This window comes from Bos grunniens, chromosome 7 (assembly GCF_055505025.1).
Source record: "Bos grunniens cultivar Pamir isolate PY7600 chromosome 7, Bosgru_T2T1.0, whole genome shotgun sequence".
NCBI lineage: Eukaryota > Metazoa > Chordata > Mammalia > Artiodactyla > Bovidae > Bos > Bos grunniens.
In genome coordinates, this window is record NC_141171.1 from 3,266,742 (window position 1) to 3,280,504 (window position 13,763).

A 13,763-nucleotide genomic window follows, 5' to 3' on the forward strand; every position below is an offset into this window, starting at 1 on the left:
ACTCCTGGAGTTCACTCAAACTCATATCCATCGAGTTGGTGATGCCATCCATCCATCTCATCCTCTGTCATCCCCTTGTCCTCCTGCCCCCAATCCCTCCCAGCATCAGAGTCTTTTCCAATGAGTCAACTCTTCGCATGAGGTGGCCAAAGTCCTGGAGTTTCAGCTTCAGCATCATTCCTTCCAAAGAAATCCCAGGGCTGATCTCCTTCAGAATGGACTGGTTGGATCTCCTTGCAGTCCAAGGGACTCTCAAGAGTTTTCTCCAGGTGCTGCTGGGCTCTGTGCTCTGAGGGAGGGTCCAAGCCGCTTGCTGCCGCCGGAGGAACCCCTTGGGCCGGAGTAAGCATTAATAATGTCTTTCATCTTTGAGTGGATCTACAATGGCTTCAGCAGTGTGCTCCAGTTCCTAGGACTCTACAAGAAATCTGGAAAACTTGTATTCTTGGGTTTGGACAATGCAGGCAAAACCACTCTTCTACACATGCTCAAAGATGACAGACTGGGGCAGCATGTTCCAACGTTACATCCAACATCAGAAGAGCTGACAATTGCTGGAATGACTTTTACAACTTTTGATCTTGGTGGGCATGAGCAAGCACGTCGGGTTTGGAAAAATTACCTCCCAGCAATTAATGGGATTGTCTTTCTGGTGGACTGTGCAGATCATCCTCGACTTATGGAATCCAAAGTTGAGCTTAACGCTTTAATGACAGATGAGACAATATCCAACGTGCCAATCCTTATCTTGGGGAACAAAATTGACAGAACAGATGCAATCAGTGAAGAAAAACTCCGTGAGATATTTGGGCTTTATGGACAGACCACAGGAAAGGGGAATGTAACCCTGAAGGAGCTGAATGCCCGCCCCATGGAAGTGTTCATGTGCAGTGTGCTCAAGAGGCAAGGATACGGCGAGGGCTTCCGCTGGCTCTCCCAGTATATTGACTGATGTTTGGACAGTGGAAATAAAAGAGTTTTACTTCTCTGGACTGATCCTATTCACAGCTTCCTCACGAACTTTTCTAATAGAACAAGGAAAGCTCTCCGACCGTGTCCGGCGTTGAGAAGCCAAGAGTCTCTGTCTGCTCTCTCATTGCCCAGTGGTGACATGTGCTCTTCTCCACACTGTTGGGAGCTAATGCTGCCCCACGTGCTGGTGCAGGTCAGCACCCCGGGACTTGGAGGTGGCAGGATTTGTCGAGTAGAGCTGTGTGCCATCACGGGCCACCTGGAAAGAAAAACACGTCTCACCACTGTGGTTGATTTCAAAAGAAAGTGATTCTATTTTTTAAAGAAAGTGTTGTTAATGTAATTGGTGACCCTCCTCATAATTTTTTTTTTTAAGTTCACAATATACTTGGTCCAGAGTTTTCTTTTCTTTTTTTTTAATCTAGTGAATGGCATTTAAATATTTCATAAAATTATGCACAGATACACATTGGAGTCCAGAGCTCAGTTAAGTGAACAGCAGGCTGGTGAGAGAGGCTCCCCCGTGTCCCTGACTGCCTTTAGTAGGTGGCACCACCCTGTGCACAGAGCACTAGGGAAGAGCAGAACTCCAGCCTCGCCGCTGAGGCTGGTTTCCACCGTGCCGGGCTCCGGTCATGTCTCCTCCCAACATAGCAGATGGGTCACTGTGGAGGAGTTAGTTCTAGCGTGGGTTATTGTTACTGTCTTTACTCAATAAGTTACCAATTTCAGCCCGTCTTTGCTTTTATGCAGTTTTAAACTTTGATTTCTTTCTGTAGCACCTTCTTCATTTTCAGTTGTAAAAAGTGACTTTCGCCTCATGAAAGATTTGAGTACATCTCCCATGTTGTCACACACTACAGGTGTGTCTCAGTCATTTTTGCAAATTCTAGGGGAAATTTTTTTCTCAATAGGAGAGTCACACAGGACAAAGTTAACAGCTTAAGAACTCTTAATTCTGTGAGTTGAGAACTTCGACATCTGATATTGTAGCATTTGTTTGAATCTAGGAAAGATTTATTTCACTTGCAGAATTTGGTTTCTTTATTGGACTTCATGAACTCTCTTTTTTTGTATTGGTTATCAATTTTTTTTTTTGGTGTTAAAGGTTATCATCTGTAACTTTTCCAGATTTTGGGGGTGGGTGGGAGGTGTTATGAAATTGTCTTTCTCCAGGCCAGAAATAACCTGGGGAAATTCTAATCCAAGAACTGTGTGTTGAGCTGTTCCTTTTGAGCCAGCATCACCTGTCAGTTAGCACCTGGTATAAAAGCCTCAGTGTCCCCAGCAGTGGATGAGGGTTGTTTTTATAGCAATTCCACTTTCCTAATGTCAGGTGTGAAATCGGATTTTCACGATCTTAACCAATGTTTTACCCTTGTAGTAGAGGATGAAGGGATGGTCTTCATGTGGAAGGATATCTTCTTTAATGAAAAATTAGAGGTATTTTTCTCAGAACTGAAAATTGTGATGTTGAGGCTTATTTGCAGAGGATTGAACTAAATTCAGTGGATTCTTGCTTTTAATGTGAGAGCATGGAAAGTGTGGATTACACATTCCTGGGGTGAGAGTATTTTTCTTTAGTTGGATTTCGCATTGTTAGTCTTCAGTACTGACCTGTTGGGAAAGCATACTTTTTCACAGCTAGGTACCAAATGCAGAGGCTCAACGAAGCATAAAGCTGGGAAGAGCAAGTTTTTCATTTATTAGCAAGCATAGCTGGTTTGGAAAGGGATTAAAGCCTTAAGTGAACAAATCTAGCTAAGGGTGAATGAACTAGGTAGTTAACTTGCATACTTTTGATTTCCTTTGGCTAAAGGTAACCCATACTTCTCTGTCCAGAGATAGGAGAGGTGTGATTGCTTCAGTGTTAGTTTTCTTTTTTTTTTTTTCTTCCTATTTGTCCCTAGTCAATTTTTAGCAAGCTAGAAAACTATGGATTCTACACAGGGCAGCTCTTTGTGAAAGTGGTTTATTTTGGCCACCGGAGAAAGAGTTGGGATTGAAAAATCAAGTGGCGCCTGTCTGTTTCTTGCCCCACAGAAAACACAGTTCCTATAATAAAATAGAGGAAAGAAGCTGCTGTGAGGAGCTCGGCTCCTAACAGGATCAGAGCTTTGTACAGGAACTCCCATGAATTGAGACTTTTCATTCTGTTTTATCAGAGTGCGTATATGTCCTATTTCAGGAAAAATAAAACAGTCATTTACAGAAGAGAGTCAATCTGTATCTTAAGTGTTTTAATAAAAAGTTAAAACAAACAAACAAAAAAAAAAACAAAAAAAAGAGTTTTCTCCAACACCACAGTTCAAAAGCATCAATTCTTCAGCGCTCAGCTTTCTTCACAGTCTAACTCTCACATCCATACATGACTAGTTCATTAGTTCTTGTTAAATCAGTTTTCAACCCTGCTGGACATTTATGCTTCCTTCCCTCCTCACACTGGGCTTAGGGCTGGCCCTGGTCCTTGGGAGGGACACAGACAGGGTGGGACCAGCTTCTGAGCCTGAACTTGAAAGGATGACTATTGTGTCCTGGCCGCACTACTGTGATAGGAAGAGCCCCCTTCACTGACACTAAAGTATCACCTTTACCAGCCACCGCACTGACTTGCGTGTCTCTGTGAAGCTGGTCATTTGGAAGTCCATGTAGGTAGGAAGGAATGGGAACAGATGGAGGTGTCCTAAGAAGAGGCGCTGTGGGCCTCTGTACTGTGGTAGGCACATCCTGGCCAATCCAGGAGGCCCAGCATGAGCTGGGTGGCCTCACTGACCACAGAGGGTATCGCAGGTCTGACATCCACCTCTTGGGCACAAAAGCATATCACTCTTTCACTTACTTTTTCCAAATGTCACACAAAATGTTCCTGGAGGGGTCCAGGCTGCCTGAGTCTTCAGGAAGAAGCCACAGGAAATGCGGTTCCAACTCAGCAGCAGTGAGATTTGGCACTCAGGGCTCCCAGAGAGGAAGGGCAGCTGGCAGACTCGACCCTGTTGCTAAGCCTAACAGCTGTCCCTCCTGGCTTCAAAGGAACCTGAAAATGTTGGAGTGAGTCCCTAACTCTGGGGCCAGCCACTGGGGAACGTGCTGACCACTAGGGGAGGCCAGTGAGCCCCATGGAACAGGAACACCTTTCCAGGGCCTCTTGTCTGGGTACCTGACTGAAAATGGTGGTCGTGGAGTCAGAACTCCACCCAGGCCTGGTTGGGAGAGCCAGGCTGTTCCCTGGGAGGATAGGAAGGCATGGGTTCAATGGGCCAGGAAGAGTCTGGATGCAGGATTTGTGCTCCTTAGTCCCAAAAGGGAGTCCCATCCATGAGGTTGGGACTTTGAAAATGGGATGCCGGCCTGCACCTAGCATACTCCTGCATAACCTCTAAGTGCAAACAGCACCCTTTCTACCAAGCCCCAGTCTGCGGGTCCAGGTGGAACAGTGTCTCGGTCTGAGTGTCTGCCCACTTTCTCCGCTGGCCCTACAGATGCGGGGAGTCTCTCGAGTAACATTGTTCCTGTGAGCTGTGGATAAACCAAGGGAAGGAAAGAGACCATTCAGAAACCTGGTTTGGTGTAGATTATAGAAGTGAAGTGTTTTCTCCAAACAAGGGATAGATTGCTTCCACTTTAATTAAAAACTAAAAATTTGAAAAACATGTTAAAAATTTTTCCCTTGAGATTCTCTGACCCATAGATTATTTATAAGTGTGTGGTCTAGTTTCAGAGTGTTTAGAAGCTCTTCAGGTGTCTTCTGTGGTGCTGATTTCTAGTTTGATGCCACTGTGGTTAGAGAACACACTCTGTATGATTTCAATTCTTTTAAATTTGTTGGGGTTTATTTTGCGTATGAGATATGATATCTATCTCAGCAAATGGTCCATGGGTATTTAGAAAGAATACATGTTAGGTGGTGTCAAAATTTCTCAATGGGTTGTTGAGTTCTTAAATGTCTTTGATGATTTTCTGTCTAGTAAGCGGTGTTGATGTCTCCAACTATAATTGTGAATTTCTCTACATGTCCTTTCAGCTTGCTATCAGTTTTCAATTCATGGATTTTGAGACTCTGTTGTTTGATGCATACATATGTGGAAATTAAAATAATAAAAGTGTGACATGTCACAATATGTGGGATGCAGCTAAAGCAGTGCAAGTAGGAAAATTTATAGCATTGAATGCTTACACTAGAAAGGAGGGCAGGACTCAAGTTAATATTCTAAGTTCCTGTCTCAAGAGACTAGAAAGAGGAGAAAAATAAAACCAAAGAAGGCAGGAGAAAAATAGTAATTTAAGAACAGTCATCAATGAAATTAAACAGGAAAACAATAAGGAAATCATTTAAAAATATTTATTTATTTATCCGACTGTCTGGTCTTCGTTGTGGCACATGGGATCTCTCCTCGTGGTGCACAGACAGGACGCTCTAGTGTGGGGCATGGGCTTCAGAGTGTGCGGGCTTAGTAGTTCTGGCAGGTGGGCTCAGTTGCTTTGTGGGATATTAGTTCCCCAACCACGGATGGAAGCCGTGTCCCTTGAATTGCAAGGCAGATTCTTAACCACTAGACCACCAGGGAAGTCTCCAAGAAATCAATTTTAAAAGCTAGCCCTAAAAAACGTTTATAAACTCTGCTGCTGCTAAGTCACTTCAGTCATGTCTGACTCTGTGCAACCCCATAGACAGCAGCCTACGAGGCTCCCCCATCCCTGGGATTCTCCAGGCAAGAACACTGGAGTGGGTTGCCATTTCCTTCTCCAATACGTGAAAGTGAAAAGTGAAAGTGAAGTCACTCAGTCGTGTCTGACCCTCAGCAACCCCATGGACTACAGCCTTCCAGGCTCCTCCGTCCATGGGATTTTCCAGGCAAGAGTACTGGAGTGGGGTGCCATTGCCTTCACCATTATAAACTCTAGTAAGACTGAAGAATGTAAAAAGAAAGAAGACACAAATCATCAAGATCAGGATGAAACAAGGGACATCACTACAGATCCTGGGACATCACAAAGATAATAAGGCAAGCTAGGAACAACTTTACATTCATAAATCCAACAACTTAGAAGAAATGGGTAAATTCCTCAAAAACTATAAACTACCAAAACTCAACCAAGATGAAATAAATTACCTGAATAGTCCTATAACTATTTCAAAAACTGGTGTAAATAAAAGCCCCTTTCCCCCAAAGAAATCCTCACGATCAGAAGAAGTAGCATCAATTTTATACAATTTCTTCTAGGACATAGAAGAGACAGGAATATATCCCAGCTCATGTTACGAAGTTACTATTACCCCATGTGATACCCAAACCCAGGAAAGACGGTACCAAAGAGAAAGAGAGAGAGAACTACAGACTAATATTCCTTATGAACTCAGGGCAAAAAAATCTCAGTAAAAATATTAGAAAAATGAACTTATAAATATATAAAAAGAATTATATAATATGGCCAAGTGAGAGTCAATGGTCAATCCTTGAAAATCAATCAATGTAATCTATCACATCAACTGGCTAAAGAAGAAAAATCAAATGTTTATACTAATACAGAAAAAGCATTTGAAAAAAAAATCCATCCATTCATGAAAAAAAGCTCGATCAAACTAGGAATTGAGGAGAATTTCCCTTCATGATAAATAACATCTGAAAAAAAAAAAACAAAAACCTAACATCACACTTAATGGTGAAAGATGAAAGTTTTCCCTCTATTGTTCGAAAACAAGACAATGATATCTGCTCTCACCACTGTTTTTCAACATAGTATTGGAAGTTCTAATCCGTGTAATAAGATAAGGAATGAAAGGTAGACAGATAGGAAACGAAGAACTAAAACTATTCCTATTGGCAGATGACATAGCAGGACATCCCAATGAACCTTTTATTTTTATTTTTAAGAATGTTTTTTGGTTGCTGTTCTTTTTTTAAAAAAATTCTATTTATATTTTGGCTGTGCTGGGTCTTTGTTGCTGTGCAGGCTTCTGTCTAGTTGCAGGGCATGGACTTCTCACCGTGGTGGCTTCTGTTGTTGCACAGAATGGGCTCTGGGCTCTCGGGCTTCAGTGGTCACAGCGCATGGGCTCAGTAGTTGTGGGCTTCTGGGCTCCAGGGCAAGGGCTCAATAGTTGAGGTGCATGGGCTTAGTTACTATGAGGCATGTGGGATCTTCTTGGTCCAGGGGTCGAACCCATGTCTCCTGCATTTGGGATTCGACCCCTGGATTCTTTACCACTGAGCCACCAGGGAAGTCCCCCAATGAACCTTTTAAAAGAATAAAATCCAAACCTTCCGCACTAAGTAAGCTCTGCATGATTGTGTGTAAGATCAACACACAAAAATCAATTGCATTTCCATATACTTACAATGAACATGTGGAAGTGGAAATGTAAAATACAGTACCACTTATGATCACTCTGAAGAAAATGAAATATTCAGTTATGAACTTGACAAAGTGTGCAGATGTTGAAATTGCAAAATGATTTTTAAAAGTCAAAGAAAACCTAAATAAATAGAGATATTTTGTGTTCATGAATTGGAAGACCCAACATAGCAAAGATGTCAGTTCTCTCCAAATTGATCTATAAGTTTAGCATAATTCTTACCAGAATCCCAGTGTGTTTTTTTTTTTTGGTAGGCACAGACAAGCTTATTCTAAAACTATGGAAAGGTACAAGCCTTTGAATAGCTAAACAATCTTGAAAAAAGAAGACTATAGTGAAAGAATAACCCTATGCAATGTTGACTTGCTATATTGTTTCAGAAATCAGTGTGATCCAGAAATCAGACAGAGGGATAGACACACACACGAACAGAACACCGCAGTGAATCCAGGAATAGCTCCACTCAAATATACACAACTGATTTCTAACGAATAAGGCACAAAAGCAGTTGTGTGGAGGAAAAAGCCTATATAACAAATGGTGCTAAAGCACTTGGATATCCATAGACAGAAAAATGAACCTCAACCTCAACCTTACACCTTATATAAAAATTAACTCAAAATGTATCATGGACTTAAAACTGTAAGACTATAAACCTTTTATTTTTAAAAAAATAGAAAAAATCTTCAGAATCTTGGCCTAGGAAAAGAGCTCAGGCATAACCCCCAAAGCATGAAAATAAAAGGAAATATTAAAAAGCTTTGCTTTGCAAAAGCACAAGTGAGGAAGATGAAATGACAAACTACAGTCTGGGAGAAAATATTTGCAAACTAGCATCTGACCAAAGAATCATACCTATAACATACAAAGAGCATTCAAATCTCAACACTAAAAAATTCAATTAGAACATGAGCAAAAGATGAACAGACATTTTATCAAAGAGGCAATAAAATCCATGAATGTTCAACATTATTAGCCATTAGGGAGATGCAAATTAAAGCCGCAACGAGACACTGCATGCTTGTTAGAATGACTAAAATAAAAAAACAGTGACAACCCCAAATACTGACGAGGATGAAAAACACTGGATTTCTTGAACATTGCTGGTGGGAATGTAGAACAGTGCAGCCACTCTAGAAAATATTTTGTCAGTTTCTTACAAAACCAAACACGCAACTCCCATATGACGCAGCCATTGCTCTCCTAGGCATTCATCTCAGACGAATAAAACTTATGTTCACATAAAACCTGTACACAAATGTTAACAGCAGTTTTATTCACAATAACCAGAAGCTGGACACAGCCCAGATATTCTTCAATGACCGAATGGTATATCCACACAGTCGAATCTTAGGAAGCAACTCAGAGGAAGGAACTATTGATACACTTGGGTTTCCTAGGTGGTACTCGTGGTAAAGAATCTGCCTGCCAATGCAGGAGATATGAGAGAAGCAGGTTCCATCCCTGGGTCAGAAAGATCCCCTGGAGGAGGAAATGGCACCTCACTCCAGTATCCTTGCCTGGAAAATTCCATGGGAAGAAGAGCCTGGTGGGCTATAGTCCATGGGCTGTAAAGAGTTGGACACAACTGAGAGGCTGAGCACACACACATTGATAAACTCGACAACCTGGACAGATCTCCAGGAAATTATTCTCAGCGCAAAAGCCAATCCTTAAAGGTTACATACTGTATGATTACATGCATATAGCATTCCTGAGGGACAAAATGATAGACGGAGAGCAGATCAGCAGATTCTAGGGGGTGTGTCGGAGAAGGCAATGGCAACCCATTCCAGCACTCTTGCCTGGAAAATCCCATGGACGGAGGTGCCTGGTGGGCGGCAGTCCATGGGGTCGCTAGGAGTCGGACACGACTGAGCAACTTCACTTTCACTTTTCACTTTCTCGCATTGGAGAAGGAAATGGCAACCCACTCCAGTGTTCTTGCCTGGAGAATCCCAGGGACGGGGGAGCCTGGTGGGCTGCCGTCTATGGGGTCGCACAGAGTCGGACACGACTGAAGCGACTTAGCAGCAGCAGCAGGGGGTGTGTGGCAGGAGTGATGGAGATGTTCAGTGTAACTGCAGTAGACAAGTGAACCTCCACATTTGACAAAAGTACATAGAACAAAACACACATGTAGACAGCTGAGTGCATGCAGCAAGGTCAGTGGATTTTGTCAATGCCAGTTTCCTGGCTTGTCATACTGTCTATAGTTTGCAAGAAGTTATCATTGGGAGAAACCAGGTGAAGGGTGCAAGAAGTCTCTTTATTATTTTTCACAGTTGCATGTGGATCTACCATTCTTTCAAAATAAATTTTAAACATTTGAATAAACATGTTAAAAATGTTTACTATGCATCCATCTCCAACACACATCTCACAGAGGATGAAGTGGTGTGAGCAGTTGGTGTCCCACTGAAGAAAACACTCCATGCCCATTTGGCATATATCCCGGAACAGGTCCTATGCTGGGCACCGCAGAGAAGGTATGTTCATGTTGGCCTGACTGCTGGCCAGGAAGCTGGCTGGGATGCTGGATGAGGATGCTAGACCAGGATGCTGGCTGCATTGCTGAACCACTGAGACACTGGGCCCTTCCCTCGCCGACCTGCAGGGGGCAGTCTGCCCATGCAGTAACGCGGCCCACAGTGGCGGCTCCAAACCTGGTGGAGAGGGGAGCTCGGCTTCTGAGTCTCACCTATGTGACTACCAGCTTTTTCTCTCTTCTCTTCTTTTCTTCCCCTCCCTTCCCTCTTTCCACCTCTCTCATGCACACACACGCGCGCGCGCACACACACACACACACACGCATTCATGTGCGCCCCAGAGTCCATGAGCTCATTCTACCTATGGCTGGCAGACTGGGTGGGATCATTTCTCCTTAAGCTCTTTGTCCGGCTCAGTTTCAAATGACTCATGAGCGGCTTTCACCATGCCCCCCAGGGAGCCCCCCTGCCTGGCCCCATAAACCTTCACAGTTAGACCCCAATTAGGTAATGTTTTCTGATAAGCAGCTGTTCACCCACTCCTTCCAGACCACCTGAGAGAACTGTCCCTGGTTCTGGGCAGTGAAACCTCCCCAGCCTGGCCCCTCTGGATCCTCCCCAAACCTCATTCTCATCTTGCTGTCGGCTCAGCAACCCAGGCCTAAAGAGTGGCTGAGAGTAGGTGGGCATCAGCTGGGAAGGTGGGCCTCCTCCTGTCTTCTATCCCTTCTCTCTGGCTCTGGCCCTGGGAGGAGATGACTGAGGAGGGCACTGAGTTGACAAGTGAGGCCTTGCTGCTGCAGCCAAACCTGGCCTTGAAGATGTCAGGTGGGCCTGGCCCAAGGAAGGCGTGCTGCCCAGGCTGGGGTCACGGTGAGCACTCTAGCTTTGCAGGAGTTTGCTGTCGTGCTGAGACCTGGGCAGCCCCCTCTGCCAGCTGGGCATCAGTGTGCTCAGGACCTATTGCTGTGAGTGATTCTGGCAGTTCACAGGGCTAGGGTCTCCATGAAGTTGGATGTTTGCAAAAGTGTCAGTGAGCCTTCAGAGCTTGTTTTTCCCCTCCTGGGGTGGGCTTTGTTTCAGAGCACACGCCCGCCCTGGTGCTGATCCGGTCCTCTTGGAGCTGCGCCCATCTGCCCCTTGGAGACCATAACTCTGGTTAGGAACATGTACAGGGCAGAGACCATGCAGGCGGCCTGGACCACTCTGTGCTCTCCCTCACGCTGCACGGGGTGGCTGCAGCCCCTGAACTAGTGACAGCTTGTTCTGCCTGGTACTCTGGATGTCCTTTCCCAGACAGCGTGCCAAGCAGACCCAGGTGGCTGTGGCAGGAGAATAAGGAAGCCTCAAGCCCAGGCTTCTCCAACAGAAATATGGGACCACTTTGCCATTGGCCAGAGCATGCTATACTACAAGAAAAAGCTCTGACCTTCTGGGATAACACAGCCTTCTCATGCTGTGCTGAGGCCAGCAAGATTACCTGTGAGGTGGCTCAGCTGGTAAAAGCATGAGACTGGGGTCAGGTGTTCCTTCTCCCACCCCCAGGTGGCTTTGTGCCCTTTGGGTTAATTTGCTGGGTTCTCTGGGCCTCAGTTTACCATCCAGTGTCAATCAAACCATATGCGTGTCTGTTAATGACTGTTCCACATTAACTTACCTTCATTCTCCACACTGGGCACAGAGAGGCCAGGCCGATGCGGAATGGCTAGGGGAGGTGTTGCAGGTGACCAGAATCTGCAAAGGTGGGCTGGGGCTTACATGCAGGCAGGCAGGAGACGTGGACACAGAAGTGGGAAGCACCTGGCCCCCTCTGAAGAGGTCTAGACTGCACGGGTGCCTTGAGGTCCGTAAGCAGGGCCACCTCGGTTTTTGTCTGCAGTACAGGAAGGCCCAGCATGGTCCTGGCGGAGGTATGAATGCAGGCAAGGGCAGGGCAAAGAGGTCAGACCTGATGGAGAGGTCTAAGGTCTGGGACTCCTGGGGGGGCAGCCAGTACCCCCAGGTCCAGCTGCAGTGGTAGCTGGTGGCTCCACCTCAGTTGCTGCCATCACTCCAGGCGTGGCCCTACCTAGACCCTCAGGTGTATTCCCAGTGTTACTATGTACCAGCCACTGCTACCCACCTCACCCTTCTCCCACGTTGCACGGCCTAGCAAAGCTGGTCCTCCTATTCCCTGGACTGAAGGTGTCCCTGCTGATACGTGGGGGAGGCTTAGCACTCAAAAACAGGTGCTTTGAGGCCACTCAGGCTGGCTGCGATAGCCCCCCAAGCTGCTATGAGTTGGCAGCCCCTGATGAAAACCCTCATTCCCCTTCCACAGATGGCACTTGTCTTTCCAGCCCCCAGTGCACCAACTGTGCCGCCCCGCAAGTTGTTGGCTGGAACCTCAGCTGGCTGCCTCTTTCTTTGGGACTTGCTGAGTAGCCAAAAGAGAATGCTCCACTCCCCATGGAAAGAAACTCTATTAAGGCCTGAAGCGCCTTCCAGACACATTTACAATCTCACATTTCACTTTTTTTGGACGCAATCTCTGTGCCTTTAAAGATGTCATGAGTCTGCGTCCCCTCAGCTCATGCCTCACGCTTCCGGGGCGTGGGAGCCAGGACTTCAGGTGGAGGCCTTGGGGGTTGAACTCAGGCACTCGGAGGTGCGGCATGACAGGGTGTCCCCTAGGCCTCCAGCCTGGGTGGGCTGGAGCTGCTTTGGTGTTCTCTTTGCTGTGCCAGCCCTGTTGAAGTGGCTGAGTGTGGTGTGAGCAGACGAGGGTGTTGGAGGGCCCCCTCCAACATGAGGAGTCCCTGGGGTGGGGAATGACGTGAGGCTGGTCACACCCACAGAAGCAAAACCATGGGTGGAGGTTTCTGCAGCGCGACATTACAACTTAGAAAAAGACATTATGATTCCCTAGAGTTGGATGTGTCTCAGATGGGGAAGTTGAGGCCCAGAGAGGAAGTGATGTGCCCGTGCCCCATCTCCTCTCTGCCCTCTTTTCACCAGCCCAGCACTAGGAGGCCCCTAGGGAGGATGGGGTATGCTCAGTGGGTGGCCTTCTAAGAGAGGTGGGAGCCCAAGCATATGTCATGCTCCATGCGCCGCTCTCAGGGTACTTTTTTTGTCTTCCTGTTTTGTCCTTCAGTTCTTGTCCTGATTCACGTCACCAAGCAGATCTTCAGAACCCATTAACCCAGCCTTTAGAGGTGCTCAGACCCCCAGACTCTGAGTCACTGTGCCCAGAAGCAGCAACTCAGTCCAGATGGCTGATAGAAAGCTGTGCTTTCCCCTGCAGGCCCAGGACTTGAGGGCCCCCATAGTATTGGCCAAGTGGACCCATGGAGCCTCTAGGGTCACCTGAAGGCTGACATTTCGTGGACACTTTTCCCATATCCTGAACCTCAGAGCTCTCCCCGCTGTGGCTGTTGACATGGAGAAGCCCTGGCCCAGCGGTCTCTAAGGATTCTCCTTGAACCTATCCTGTTTTCTGTTAATTTGTGTTATCTGTTTTAATCTGGGGTTTGGGTTCTCAGACCCTGACTTACTTCAGCAGTGACTGCATCGTCTCTCCTCCCTGTCCCTGGCAGCCTCTACCCATGCCAAGCCCCCTTCGTCCAGTCCTCACGGTGGAGGTTCTGAGAAGGAGGTCACCCGAGGATCAGCGCTGGCAGTGACCTCAGTCAGCTCCTCCTTCGATTTAAGAACAGGGAGACAGAGGTCCCCAAAGGTCGATCGATCTGGCCGCACCATCCCTGATCAGGGCGCCTCATTCCCAAGACAACAAACCAGAGAGCAGCGCCCGTCTGGCCTGGCAAAGGCAGGGGCATCACCTGCTGGCTTGTCTCCCCTTTCACGCAAACTCCTCTGGGAGCCGACAAGCTTGCTCCAGCTCCGGGCTGACACCCGAGTCCCCCGCGGCACCACCCGCTTGAGTGCCGGCCAAGAGCTCCGCCCCG

At 46.5% G+C, this 13,763-nt stretch overlaps 1 protein-coding gene across 1 annotated transcript; it reads left to right on the forward strand.

Moving 5' to 3' along the window:
* The first annotated feature begins 270 nt into the window (after nt 1-270).
* LOC147368021 (small COPII coat GTPase SAR1A) lies at nt 271-1,001 on the forward strand. The gene has a single exon (XM_086408055.1). It carries the CDS (start codon nt 356-358, stop codon nt 950-952), a length of 597 nt encoding a protein of 198 aa, XP_086264181.1. The 5' UTR covers nt 271-355; the 3' UTR covers nt 953-1,001.
* The last annotated feature ends 12,762 nt before the right edge of the window (nt 1,002-13,763 follow it).

What these genes read in the sequence shown, in the direction of transcription:
- LOC147368021 (XM_086408055.1), top strand. Translation starts at nt 356, where the DNA reads ATGTCTTTCATCTTTGAGTGGATCTACAATGGCTTCAGCAGTGTGCTC.